Genomic DNA, 13,643 nt, shown 5'->3' on the forward strand with positions numbered 1-13,643 from the left:
ACGCAGAAGGGGGTAGCGAGTTCAGGGCCCTAACAGCCTGGAGAAAGAAGCTGTTGGCGAGTCTGGTGGTGCGGGAGCGCAGGCTCCTGTACCTCTTCCCAGAGGGCAGAAGGTCAAACAAAGAGTGAGCCGGGTGACTCACATCTCTGGCAATCGAGGTTGCCTTGCGGGCGAGATGGGAGGTGTAAATGTCTTTCAGGGAGGGGAGCGAAGCACCAATAATCTTACCAGCCGTATTCACTATGCGCTGCAGGGCCTTCAAGTTCTGTTCAGTGCAGTTACCACCCCAGACAGCGATGCAACTGGTGAGGACGCCACGGTAGAATGTAGACAGGACTACCTGAGGAGCACATGCACGCCTGAGCTTCTGCAGGAAGTACAGGCGGCGCTGAGCTTTCTTTGCCAGTCACGAGGTGTTTGCGGACCAGGAGAGGTCCTCACTGATGTGCACCCCCAGGAACTTGGTGCAGCTCACCCTCTCCACCACAGCACCGTCAATGATCAGCGGCAGGTGTGTTGTGTGACCCTTCCGGAAGTCAACAATGATTTCCTTGGTCTTATTGACGTTCAGCAGGAGGTTGTTGTCCCTGCACCACGTGGTCAGAAGGTCAACTTCCGACCTGTACCGAGTCTCGTCGCCATTCGTGATGAGACCCACCAGAGTCGTGTCGTCAGCAAACTTCACTATGCGGTTGTCGCTGTAGGTCGCAGTGCAGTCATGCGTCAGCAGGGTGAAGAGCAATGGACTGAGCACGCAGCCCTGGGGGGCCCCCGTGCTCAGCGTGATGCTGGCGGAGATTTTGTCGCCAACACGCACCACCTGAGGCCTCTGACAGAGGAAGTCCAGTATCCAGTTGCAGAGGGAGGTACTGAGGCCCAGCTCGTCGAGTTTGCGGATGAGTCGCTGCGGCACAATGGTGTTGAAGGCAGAGCTGAAGTCCACAAACAGCAACCTCAAATATGAGTCCTTTCTCTCCAGGTGGGTGAGGGCCGAGTGGAGGGCAGACCGAATGGCATCCTCAGAGGACCGCTTGGCACGGTACGCAAACTGGAAAGGGTCAATGGTGGGGGGGAGAACGGACTTGATGTGCTCCATGACCAGCCGCTCAAAGCACTTCATGATGATGGGCGTCAGTGCCACAGGGCGGTAGTCATTGAAGCAGGACGGTGCAGGTTTCTTCGGCACAGGAACGATGGTGGCAGCTTTGAAACACGAGGGGACGATGGCCTGCTGCAGGGAAACGTTAAAGATGTCCGTGAAGACACCCGACAGCTCCCCAGCGCAGTCCTTCAGCGCTCGACCCGGGATGTTGTCAGGGCCCGCCGCCTTACGGGTGTCAATAGCGGCAAGCGCCCTCCTCACACCGTCGGCAGAGAGGCGCAGGGGCTGCTCGTGTGGGGGGGGAGTGGACTTCAGCGGGCAAGTGCTGTTCTGGGCGTCGAAGCGAGCAAAGAAGCGGTTCAGATCGTTCAGCAGACGGACGTCGCCCTCACAGCTCCTCGGCGCGGGCTTGTAGTCCGTGATGGTCTGAATGCCCCGCCAAAGGCTACGTGCGTCCTTGCTGTCCTTGAAGTGGGTGGAGACCTTGCACGAGAACGCCTTCTTCGCTTCTTTGATGCCTCGGGACAGGTCGGCCCTCGCTGTCCTCAAGCCAGCCTCATCCCCCGCTCTGAAAGCCTTGTCCCTGGCCCTCTACAGTCTGAGGACAGCCCCCGTCAGCCACGGCTTCCAGTTTGCGCGAGTGACGACGGATTTCGAGCAAGTCACATCATCGATGCACTTCGTGATGTAAGAGGTAACAGAGTCAGTATACTCCTCTATGTCCGTCCAATCGTTGTAGGTGGCTGCCTGCTTAAACAAGTCCCAGTCAGTGGTGTCGAAGCAGTCACGAAGTGCATCGGAGGCACCCTCAGGCCACACTCGAACCTGCCTCCGAACCGGCCTGGATGCCTTTACCAATTGTCTGTATGCGGGCAAAAGCAAAACGGTGAGATGGTCAGAAAGCCCCAGATGGGGGAGGGGGGTGGCTTTGAAAGCTCCCTTTTGCGCCGAGTAGACTAGGTCCAGGAAGCTGTCTGTCGGAAAGGGAACATGCTGGTGAAGCCTCGGGAAAACAGACTTCAGGTTGGCATGATTGAAGTCTCCAGCGAAGATGGTGAAACTGTCAGGGTGCGCTGTTTGCTGTTCACTGACAGCCTGGTACAGTTCACCAAGCGCCGCGATCCTGTCTCCTTCGATGTTGGAAGGCGGGATGTATACCGCGACTAGCAGAATCGCGGTAAATTCCCTCGGCAGATAAAAAGGACGGCACTTAATGATCACAAACTCCACAAGCGGCGAGCAGTGCTTACATACCACCACAGAGTCCCGGCACCATTCTTCTCGGATGTAGACGCATATTCCACCTCCACGCGACTTTCCCCCTCGTACAATGGCACGGTCCGCCCGATAGCCCGCTAGCCGCTCCAGATGCACTGCAGAGTCCAGAATGTTGTCACTCAACCAGGTCTCGGTGAACACGAGCACACAGCAGTTCCGCACCGTCCGGTTCGTAGACCTCAGCAGGCGAACGTAATACATTTTGTTGTCCAGCGATCGAACATTCGCCAGAAGAATGGAGGGCACCGCCGGTCGCGCTGGGTTGGCCGCCAGCCTGGCCCGGACGCCTCCGTGCTTGCCCCTCTTCTGCCTCCTCGCACATCGTTTACGACGGCTCCCAACCGGGGGAGGAATAGCGGGTGAGGTCGGCGACGTCTCAGGACGTAGCAGTCCGAGCGCCTTTAATGTCGACGCTTCAAAGTCCAGAACGCCGCAAAACCCACTTCTGCCGATGTCAAGCAGAACCTGCCTGCTGTACTTGTAGCACGGACGAGACAAACACACAAGACTGTCGGACGAACACTCATTAGACGAACAAATCACCGTACTGACGGGACAGAGAGTGGCCGCTGCGTGTGCACGCGCCGCCATCTTGAAAAACCGTACCGTAAGCGTACCGTTACTTTGGAGGAATAATGTTTTCGGAAAATCAAACCACGTGGGAGGAGGTAAATGGTAAATAACATTAGAGCAAGGACAGAGCCCTGGGGAACACCAGAGGACAGGGGGGAGGGATGCGATGTGAATGATTTTAACTGGATAAATTGCGAGAGATATGAATGGAGCCAATGCAGGGGTGTGTCTGACAGTCCAATAGAGGCTAGCCGATCAAGGAAAATAGAGTGAGAAATGGTGTTGATGGCTGCAAGAGAGAAATGACCAATGCACTAACCTTTGATGTCTATTGTATGTAAATGAGGTAGGGGTCATAAAATTTTATGGCCTTTTATGACGCCATAAATCAGCGCCATTTTGGATTGGGGGTGCATGTGCGCCAGTCTGGTGGGTGCCAAGATAGCTCCAGTCGTGACGGTGCTATCTTTTTGGATGGGGACATGTATGGGCATGTATAGGGCCTATATTTTTGTGAAACAGAGCAGAGAAGTGATACACCTGAGCTAGATTTGCTATCAACCAGTGCGTCTAGGGTCAAGGGGGGAGTTTTGTTGAAAAAAAGGGGGGTCAAGGGGGGAGTTTTGTTGAAAAAAAGGCATCTGAAGGAGATAGTCAAGGTGTTGTTGCATCTAATTTTACATACAATAGCTTGTGGGGTCTCCGAGTTGTCTGCGTGTAACTTTGTTGAAAAAGGTATCTAATTTGACATACAATAGCTTGTGGGGCCACCGCTAGTTGAGTCAGGAGAGTCAACATTATTAACTCTCAGTTGTCTGCGTGTAACTTTGTTGAAAAAGACATCTGAAGGAGAAACTTTAACATACAATAGTTTGAGCTGAGGTCAAGTCATTAAAGTGTCGTCAATATACTGACAAAGTTATCTGAAAGAAAGAGACTGGCTGTTGGGATCATTTAATTTTGGAGGGAGACAGGTGAAGGCCTCTGAAGGCCTTATATTTCAGTATATTTGATATGCCTCCAGCATATTTCGTATGTTACAATTTGTTTAGTTTTTATGAAAGTTGCCTAAGTTAAAAACATGTCCTGACTAAAACTGTGGTTTGAGAGAAGGGGGTGGACCTGTCGGTGCTATATTATGCCAGAGTATCGAGCGGCTAGTTCACAGAAAAGAGCTAAGCTAAAGCTTTGGTGTTAAACTGCAAACCTGAAGCTCAAATCACGATAGCGGAAACACCGGTCAGTATCCATCTTTGCCGTAGAGGCCCTGATGGCTTGTTAGACGCACCTAGGAAGAAACATATGTATCTAAAGCGTTTGCAACAGCCTCCTACAGAAAAAAATGAGCAGAACTGGTATCTAACACCGGAGACTCTGTGGGGATTTAAAAATTTTTACGAGGTTGGTGAGCTGTCTTTCTTCATGAGAAACCAAGTGGCCCCTGGACCAAACAACGACTGTGAGCCAGCCAGCACGTATGGTTCTTGAACTCAAATGACTGGGGTGTTTTAAATCAACTCCTGCCCGAAGTTTTGACTGAATTTCTCGATGAATACGGATTAGAAGGTGAGCTGAATGTAACATGGGTTTCAAGAATTGCAGCCAGCGGAAGATGTTTTTTCCGGCTTAGAGTTTCTCCTCAAACTGTTGATGGGACAGAAGATGGAGAGCTAATCGATCTAATGTATCTGACGCAAGAAGTGTTTAATAGCGATTGTGGAGTTTTCCAAACAATACTGAATGTACCACTGACAGAATGGTATAAACTAATGCAAGCATTTGGTGAGAGTTTTACAGGACTCTTCCTATCAAGCCGTGTCTGGACAAACATCGTCGGATTGAAACGTAAACTGACTTTAGATTAACCCTTACTAAAAAATAACTTTGAACTCCCCACCCTTGGCCCCCCTCACACCTCTTCAGTACAGGCTTTCCTTGCCCCCCCCTCTTTTTACCTACAGTCACAGGAAGGTGGGGTTGTAGTCATTAGCATACCTATCTAAAATGTATAAGAGCGGGCTTTCAGACTCATCCTTCACACCTACCACCAAGAGTTTGCTCTACACGTACGAGAAAGAAGATGGCTCAAAAAATCCCCGCCAGACGACTTTTACCAAGTTTTGTACCTATGGAACATGGGCCTGCGATCACACTCTGGTCCAGCCCTGACAACTCTGGCACAGAGACAAGCCAGGCCGACATGGCTTTCATCGCATCTCCACGGCCAAGCGCGCCGGCTGTTTATCATGTTCTCACGCTGCGCGAGTTTTCCCCATAGATTGTTAAGACAGAGTTTTGACACTTGTCTTTTTCCCTGGTTTACAGCAATTTTGGAAGGGTCTAGTTGGATACCCTGGTGAATGGCGTACCCTTCTATGTATCTTTCTCTATCAGCCTGGTTGACTACGTGAGCCGGATAACCTGAAGATTCCTGTTTACCTTTTAGAAATGTTCGCGTGTGATCACGGAAAATTGTGTTGCTCGCTCTTGTGTAATGCCATACTTCTGTAATATCTGCAACCGTGTAGCCGAGATCAAGTGCCTTAGCAAATTCAGGGGTTGTCCAAACACCCGTTAACGATCTTTGCTCATCATTATGCGTACACACTGTCTGCTGGTTGTTACACTCAGCGCATGTACGCCACAGTGTGAAGACGAGTTTACCTTTAGCTGTTTTGAAGGGTAAAACAGGAAAATACAAACCACGGGGTGGGTTGACTGTGGCGCTGATGAAACCGAAATATGACCTGGGGTCTTTAAAATCAGCGTGGATAATCGATGAATGACCGGTGGGGTAGGTGCCCGTACTACTGATGAAAGGGTATAATGACATCACATCAATATACAACACTGCCGTGTATTTTAAAACGAATGCGTTTGTTCGACCCCCAAAAAGGGCCTTCCTCAGCTTGAGCAGTGTAGGAAATTTGGCTTTTTTCAGGAATTCCTTCACCTCAATGTTCAACTTTTTCATTTGCAACCATTCATGCTCCCACATAATTACAAGGTGCACATCCTGTTTAAGCTGTAGTTCCTGAATTTTCTTTTGGGTGTTATCAAACCTCTCCCGAAAAGGGCGTTTTGTTGTCGGACATATTTTAGAGAGGTCGTAGCATTCTGCACAGCTGTGGTGATAACAACCAAAATGCTCAAACACCATTTTTACGCCCCCAATTTCAGAATATCCGTCTACCGTGTAGTTATCTATCTTAACCTCGCCCCCGTTCAATGCATGCCTAATGTGAATATTTTGGCTATGCATGATCCATTGCAAGTACTGAATAGAGTCATGCGAAAAAGTTTTGTACTGACGCATATAGTTGTCTGGAGGTGTAATGGCTAGTGTTTGAGGGGTTAGAAAATTAGTGCGAAAAACTTTCATGCACGCAAAGGCTATTGTCACAGCGTTGAATGGGTCTATTCCGGTGGCCTCAAAAAATTCACTCCTGAATTTCTCACACCCCTACATTAACAGGTCAACGTCATTCTCGCAGTAGGCTATCGCCTGTTTAGCAAAATCAAACACATTGCTAGCTTCTTTGGCATACCATTCGTCAAACTTGGCTCGTTGAGAGGGTGACATTCGCTCGATATCGTAGTACGTAGGGTCAGGGTGACACCCTACGTAGTTTAGATGCTCTAAAGAGCTGAATTTGTGTGGGAAATAACCCTTTGATTTGTCTTCAAACCCCAGGGCCTTAGGCATCACACTTAGAGGCATCGTCAGGAATGAGAGCGAGTCTATGAGAGCGAGTCTATGAATCGAGATTTTGTGTCTAAATCGACAAAAGACAAAACTTTACTCCCCTGCATCAGAATGTCAAGTTTGAGACATAATTCAAGCATTCTCCTTATCAAGATGTATGAATCAAAACCTCTCGCATTATGTGCAACAAATGTAGTTCGTTTAAACCGTGGGTTTCGAAAAAATCTGGGAAATTCGTCAACACAATCTGTGCCAAACCACTGTTTCGCCAGTCTATTTGATTTACAACAGATGAGAAAAGGTTTGTGTAAACCATCTGTATCTACACAGGTTTCGAAATCGTAGTAGACTACATTTTTGCAAGGTGGTTGAGGCTTGATGGGCTGAATGTAGCACATGTGGGGGTTCAGCAAGGCATCTTCTTGATTTAAGATCTCATCACACACTGTGCATTTTTTTAACAGGGCAGCGATGTTTAGCACCGGTACCATCAGCTTTCACATAATACTGGAGACCACACTGCAAGCATTTTTTGTATGAAGTGCAGTTGCTCACACGATTCGTCGCTCAAAACTCTTTGTTTGGCAAAGCATTCCTCATTACGACAAGTTTTGTTACAATCGGGGCAGATAACACGTTTAATCCGCCGTTGTTTACAACACGGATCGAGACAAACGCTACAATGTCCTTCACACTGTTGCTGTTGCCAATTCTTGTGCCCCTTGGAGCAATGTCTGCAAAAGAACGCGTGACCAACGAATGCCTCTATAGCTTTCACGCCGTAGTAATGACCCTCGAGGTGTAAGACAAATAAAGTGTCGTCTGTTTTGGGATAATGTGTGTCGAAAAAAGTCATGGGGCGGCAGTCCTCTTTTTGGTACATTAGTTATTTTCCGTTTGAGGACTTTCTCAAATGTATGGACATCACCCAGACTCACAGGTGTTTGACAATTCAACTCCACACTCTCGTGTAAGAGCCGTGCCTGTCTTGTGGCCTGTTTTGTTGTGAGTGTGTCATTTAGCAGATAGGTTAGTGAGAGAGCAAAGCATAGATTGTTGTCTTTATTACGAGGTATGTGTAAGTGTTGTTTTTTCAACCTCAAAATTTTTTTGTTGGTACTGTTCAGCAACCTACGACGCATTCCACCGCGCAATGGAGTGACTATTTGTACAATAAGCTCGAAGCTCTCATCAGCCAAAAGCTCTGCATTTTATTAGGCTAAACGCTCAAGCATGTCTGATACACTATCTCTGATAGAGTTTATGTCACTTGTTTGCTAGTAAATGTGAGCTCTATCATTACCACTCACTAACTCAGCTTGAATCACATCACCTGGTTGTGCTCGGCTAACCACCTCTTGCAAAACATCATCTATTTTATCTTCAATTTGGAGATAAAAGGTTTCAAAATCATTGATGTTCGCTTGCGATGGTATATTTACGTAACTGTCGCCTTACCTCGACATTATTGAAATGCGGTCTATTGACTACAACAGAACCGCCGCGCTGATCAGTTATTACAGAAACGCTGTTAGATTGGTGGGGCATGTGTTGAAATGCTGGTGTGCTGTCATCAATAACATCTATTTCGTGATCAATTATAAGAGGCCAGTTGTTAGGCTGAAATGCCTGTGGAACGTCATCAATAACAGCCGGCGTTGAACCGACAGGCTTAACGGTCAACCAGAGGCTGCGTATTTAGATTTTGGATCATGTTTAGCAATTGAACAGGAATATCAGGACTAATACGCCCGCTGCTATCATTAGCTTGGTTGTTTAATTCTGCTATCATGTTTAGCAATTGTGACGGGATCTGTATAGAACTCTGTCTACCTTCATTCCTACTTTGATTGTTGAGCAAATCTGCTATTTGGCTCGTAGACACATTGTTTGATAACAAATCATTGTTAACGCTTGACAAATCTAGCTTAGGTGTGTCACTTTGGTTTGTTTCGCTAAATGGTTGGAAATCTATTTCAATGTTTGTTAAGAAATCTGACTCTGCTCACGTGAGGTTTGAATCATCCATTATATTTCTTTTTTTAAGAAAATCACAACAGAAATAACACAGAGTAGTAAAAAAACAGACCTATCTTGATTCGGCCAAATCAGTCAGAATACGTATTAGTTTAAATCATTCCTGTAACCGCCTTTTGTAGATACAATTACCACTGCACTTTACAGGCTGTCTTCTATTCATGTGGTGATGACTCTCGCGTGCCGGCTTAGGCCCCCTGCTGGCTGAGTGGTTCATGCTGTAGAAGGATGCCCCCCTCCTCCTCCTCCTTCCTCTTTGAACCCCTCGTCCTGTGTCACGTCGTTTAACTGGAAGTAGATATAAAAAAAATAGTTAAACCGTTATAATACCAAAAATAGCAAGTTGAATGATAACAGAAAGAGAAAAAAAATAGAAGGAATACCTCCAACTTTGTTTATCGACTCGTGAGGATAGTTCAAGACTTCGTATGCAGAAAGAGCCTCCGCTAATTCTATGTCTGTGGATGCTTCCTGTCGGTCGGCGTGGGACGTAAGTGAATTGGTTTCAATGGTAGCACGTGACTCTGATGCGGTTGGTCTCACTGGCTCTGATGCGATTGGCTCTGCCGCTTCCGCTGCTTCAAAATGGCGTCCAGAGACACCCACTAGAGTCTGTGTTTCAAAATCAGCTTGTGTCGGCTGCTTGTTTTTCCTAGTGGCCACGAGATCTGTTATATACATAAAATAAATCACCAACTAATAGTATTTATATTAACTACCTTAGATGAACGGTTGACTCACCGTAATCTGATTGTGTTAGATAAACGTAGCTAAAGTCGTCGTCAAAAGATGTATTGACATCAGCAAAAACGGTAATGTCTACAAACATTACATAAACATTACATCGTGTTTTACAATTAACCCCAGTGTAGTATTATTATTATTATTATTATTATTATTATTATTTATTATTATACCGACAAAATAGTAACATGACTTACCTATAACCATCTCGAAACAATTTTCGATGCACTCCGACTCCGTTGATCAGAGCTCATGCGCTGGCTTGTCTTCTCAAAATGAGCGTTGGTCATCCGTCCCAAACTAACTTCAAATTCGGCGGAGAAAAGACCACGCCTATGGGGTCACGTGCCGCGATAACACTTTGCTACCGCTAATGATTTGTGTCGTCGTTTTAATGACTCGACCTCAGCTCAAACTATTGTATGTTAAACTTTCTCCTTCAGATGTGTTTTTCAACAAAGTTACACACAGACAACTCAGAGCTAATAATGTTGACTCTCCTGACTCAACTAGCGGTGGCCCCACAAGCTATTGTATGTCAAATTAGATGCCTTTTTCAACAAAGTTACACGCAGACAACTCGGAGACCCCACAAACTATTGTATGTAAAATTAGATGCAACAACACCTTGACTATCTCCTTCAGATGCCTTTTTTTCAACAAAACTCCCCCCTTGACCCCCCTTTTTTCAACAAAACTCCCCCCTTGACCCGAGACGCAATGGTTGATAGCAAATCTAGCTCAGGTGTATCACTTCTCTGCTCTGTTTCACAAAAATATAGGCCCTATAAATGCCCATACATGTCCCCATCCAAAAATGGCGCCAGCAAACCAAAATGGCGACAACCAAAGATGGCGCCGTCACGACTGGCACTACCTTGGCGCCCGCCAGACTGGCACACATGCCCCCCCAATCCAAAATGGCGCTGATTTATGGCATCGTAAAAGGCCATAAAATTTTATGACCCCTACCTACAATAGACATCAAAGGTTAGTGCATTGGTCATTTCTCTGCTGCGCTTAAATCAAGGAGAATGAGAATGGATAAAAGACCAGAGTCAGCTGCAATAAGGAGCTCATTAGTGATTTTAATAAGGGCTGTTTCTGTACTGTGACGGGGACGGAAACCGGATTGGAATTGTTCATATCTCTGTCATGCAACAACTTTTTCGAGTATTTTGGAGAGAAATGGCAGGTTGGAGATTGGGCGAAGGTTACTGAGGATGTTTGGGTCTGAGCCGGGTTTGTTAAGGGTTGGTGTAACAGCAGCAGATTTGAAAGGTAAAGGGACAGAGCCAGAGGTGATTCTACATTTACCGCTTATCATTCTTCTCGCGTTCCATTTTTCCCGCTTATCATTTTTCCCGCTCACCGTTTTTCCCGCTTATTGTTTTTCTCTTACCGTTTTTCCCGCTCATCATTTTTCCCATTTATTTTATTTATCATCATTTATCATCATTTATTTCGAAGGCGATGGCCTTCACACATATGTTATTCTACATCATTCTCTATTATTATTGTGTGAAGGTGAAGACCTTCACACTATTGTTATTCCTGTCCTATATTATTGTTATTAGTGTGAAGGTGAAGACCTTAACACTATTGTTATTCCTGTCCTTTATTAGTGTGAAGGTGAAGACCTTCACACTATTGTTATTCCTGTCCTTTATTATTAGTGTGAAGGTGAAGACCTTCACAATATTGTTATTCCTGTCCTTTATTATTAGTGTGAAGGTGAAGACCTTCACACTATTGTTATTCCTGTCCTTTATTATTATTATTAGTGTGAAGGTGAAGACCATGACACTATTGTTATTCCTGTCCTTTATTATTAGTGTGAAGGTGAAGACCTTTTCCCTTCTAATTTCTACATTTTTCAACCCATTCCAACTTTATTCACTTTGTTCACCTTGTGCTTACCATATTAACTCCTTTCACCCCCACTTCCACTATGCTTACACAATTCAACCCTTGACCCCCACTTCCAGTGTGGCGGCCATCTTGGATTGACCCTGAAGTGTCCCCAATCAAACCGGAAATGATCCCAAATAAACCAGAAGTGACCTCCGGTAAACCGGAAGTGAACCCAAATCAAACCGGAAGTGACCCAAATAAACCGGACGTGACGTTATTTAACCGGAAGTGACCTAATGCAAGCCGGAAGTGCCTCAAATCAAACCGGAAGTGACCCAAATGAACCGGACGTGACCTTTTCAAACCAGAAGTGACCCGAAATAAACCGGAAGTGCCCTAAATTAAATTGGATGTGCCCCAAACAAAGTGGAAGTGACATTATTTCAACAAGAATTGCCCTAAATAGCTAAATTTGCTCTAACTTTCCCCTTTTCCCCCCCCTCCTTATTTAACTTCCACACCTTCCCACTTACCAAATATTCCACATTTTCACGTTTAAAATTTGCGCAAAATTTCACAAAATTTCCTTTTTCACTTGTTATTTCTACATTTTTCAACCGATTCAACTCATTCAAAAGCATTTACATCCTTCCAGTTAGAAATTCACATCATTCAGCACATTCAAATCACATTGGGGACATTCCCAAAATTGCCAAATTCAAAAATTTCACGTTTTCACGTTTACAATTAGCACAAAATTTTGCAAAATTTCGCAAAATTTCATTTTTCACTTCTAATTTCTACATTTTTCAGCTGATTCAACTCGTTCCAACTTTCAACTGTTCATCTTTTGCCTACCTATTCCACACCTTCTGTCAGGCAGGGGACAAGGCGAAGGACTCGGATGCAGAGTCGTATCTATCTGGGATTTATTCCAGCAAGCACTCAGAGCAAAAGTACAAAACAAAGCGCCTCTTGCGAGGGAAAACACGGGGCAAAAAGTACAAACAAAAGGCGTCGCACTGTGGCGAGTCAAAAGGCTAAAAGTACAAATCAAAACGCCTCTTTCGAGGGAAAACGTGTAGCAAAAGGTACCAACAAAAGGAGTCGCACTGGAACGAGACAAAAAGGCGCTGGAGACCCAGGCACAACCAAAAGCGTCGCTCGGCGGCGAGACAAAAAGGAGAGTTCTTTCAGAGAGTTCGGACATCAAGGAATCGCTGGTGGTCGGGACGAGGCTAGACACACTGGCACAAGACAAGGGGAAGACACGGACTAAATACACACAAACGGGCGGGGACACAGGTGATGACAATTAGTATCGATTACGCGGGTGCACACAATCGGGATCAGGGAAGACAAGACAACCAACACCGCGGAAGGAAACACGAACTGAAACGGAAGGAATGACAAAATAAAACCGGAAGTAACGTTACGACAATTGACGAGACAAAAAACTGAAAAAATAAACGCGACCGCATGACAGAACCCCCCCCCTAGGGCCGGATCCCAGACGGCCCAGGAGCCCCAGGGTGAGCCGCATAGAAGTCCTCAAAAAGTCCCGGGTCCAAAATATAACTAGGCGGCACCCATTGCCGCTCCTCCGGTCCATAACCCTCCCAGTCCACCAGGTACTGCCAGCCCCGGCCTCTTCTGCGCACATCCAATAGTTCTTTAACGGTGTAGGCCGTCCCACCGTCCACAGTCCGCGGAGGCGGAGGGGGCGCCGGATCTGGCACCAACGGGCTGTCCACCACCGGCTTGACCTTCCCAACGTGAAAGGTGGGGTGGACTGCAAGGGACCTGGGCAAGCGTAGACGCACCGCGGCCGGGTGCACGACCTGAAACGGAAGGAATGACAAAATAAAACCGGAAGTAACGTTACGACAATTGACGAGACAAAAAACTGAAAAAATAAACGCGACCGCATGACACCTTCCCACTTACCAAAAATTTTCAATTCTGACATTCACACCAAATTTTCAAAAATTTTGTTTTTTTTTTATTTTTTTAGTTTTTTATTCACTTTGTTCACCATATGCTTACCATATTCACCCCCTTCACCCCCACTTCCACTATGCTTACGCAATTCAACCCTTGACCCCCACTTCCAGTGTGGTGGCCATCTTGGATTGACCCTGAAGTGCCACCAATGAACCCAGAATGAACCGGAACTGCCCCACATCAAACCGGAAGTGACCCCGAATAAACCGGAAGTGACCTCAGGTAAAACAGAAGTGACCCCAAATCAAACCAGAAGTGAACTAAATAAACAGGGAGTGACCCCAAATCAGACCCCAAATCTAGTAGATTATCAAACTGCTCATATCACGTTCAAAGTGAAGCAAA

The 13,643-nt window shown here is 46.3% G+C and overlaps 1 protein-coding gene across 2 annotated transcripts; it reads right to left on the minus strand.

Annotated features, from left to right (window-relative positions):
- Window positions 1-1,693: 1,693 nt before the first annotated feature.
- LOC125983011 (uncharacterized) lies at window positions 1,694-13,130 on the minus strand. Of its 2 annotated transcripts, none has more exons than XM_049743824.2 (2): window positions 12,153-13,130; window positions 1,694-2,475 (listed from the first exon to the last, which is right to left on the minus strand). In XM_049743824.2, the coding sequence occupies exons 1-2, from the start codon at window positions 12,502-12,504 to the stop codon at window positions 1,694-1,696; spliced, it is 1,134 nt and encodes a 377-aa protein (XP_049599781.1). In that variant the 5' UTR covers window positions 12,505-13,130. The 2 variants fall into 2 exon arrangements, with proteins under 2 accessions (XP_049599781.1, XP_049599783.1); XM_049743826.1 differs by lacking the exon at window positions 12,153-13,130 and adding an exon at window positions 2,543-2,702.
- Window positions 13,131-13,643: the final 513 nt, after the last annotated feature.

This window comes from Syngnathus scovelli, chromosome 16 (assembly GCF_024217435.2).
Source record: "Syngnathus scovelli strain Florida chromosome 16, RoL_Ssco_1.2, whole genome shotgun sequence".
NCBI classification, from domain to species: domain Eukaryota; kingdom Metazoa; phylum Chordata; class Actinopteri; order Syngnathiformes; family Syngnathidae; genus Syngnathus; species Syngnathus scovelli.

Excerpts from the sequence above, each read along its gene's own strand:
- LOC125983011 (XM_049743824.2), bottom strand. The coding sequence starts at position 12,504 with ATGTCCGAACTCTCTGAAAGAACTCTCCTTTTTGTCTCGCCGCCGAGC. Across the intron at positions 2,476-12,152 it reads TGACAGAAGGTGTGGAATAG|TGCATCTGGAGCGGCTAGCG; the intron begins GTAGGCAAAAGA and ends TGGACTCTGCAG.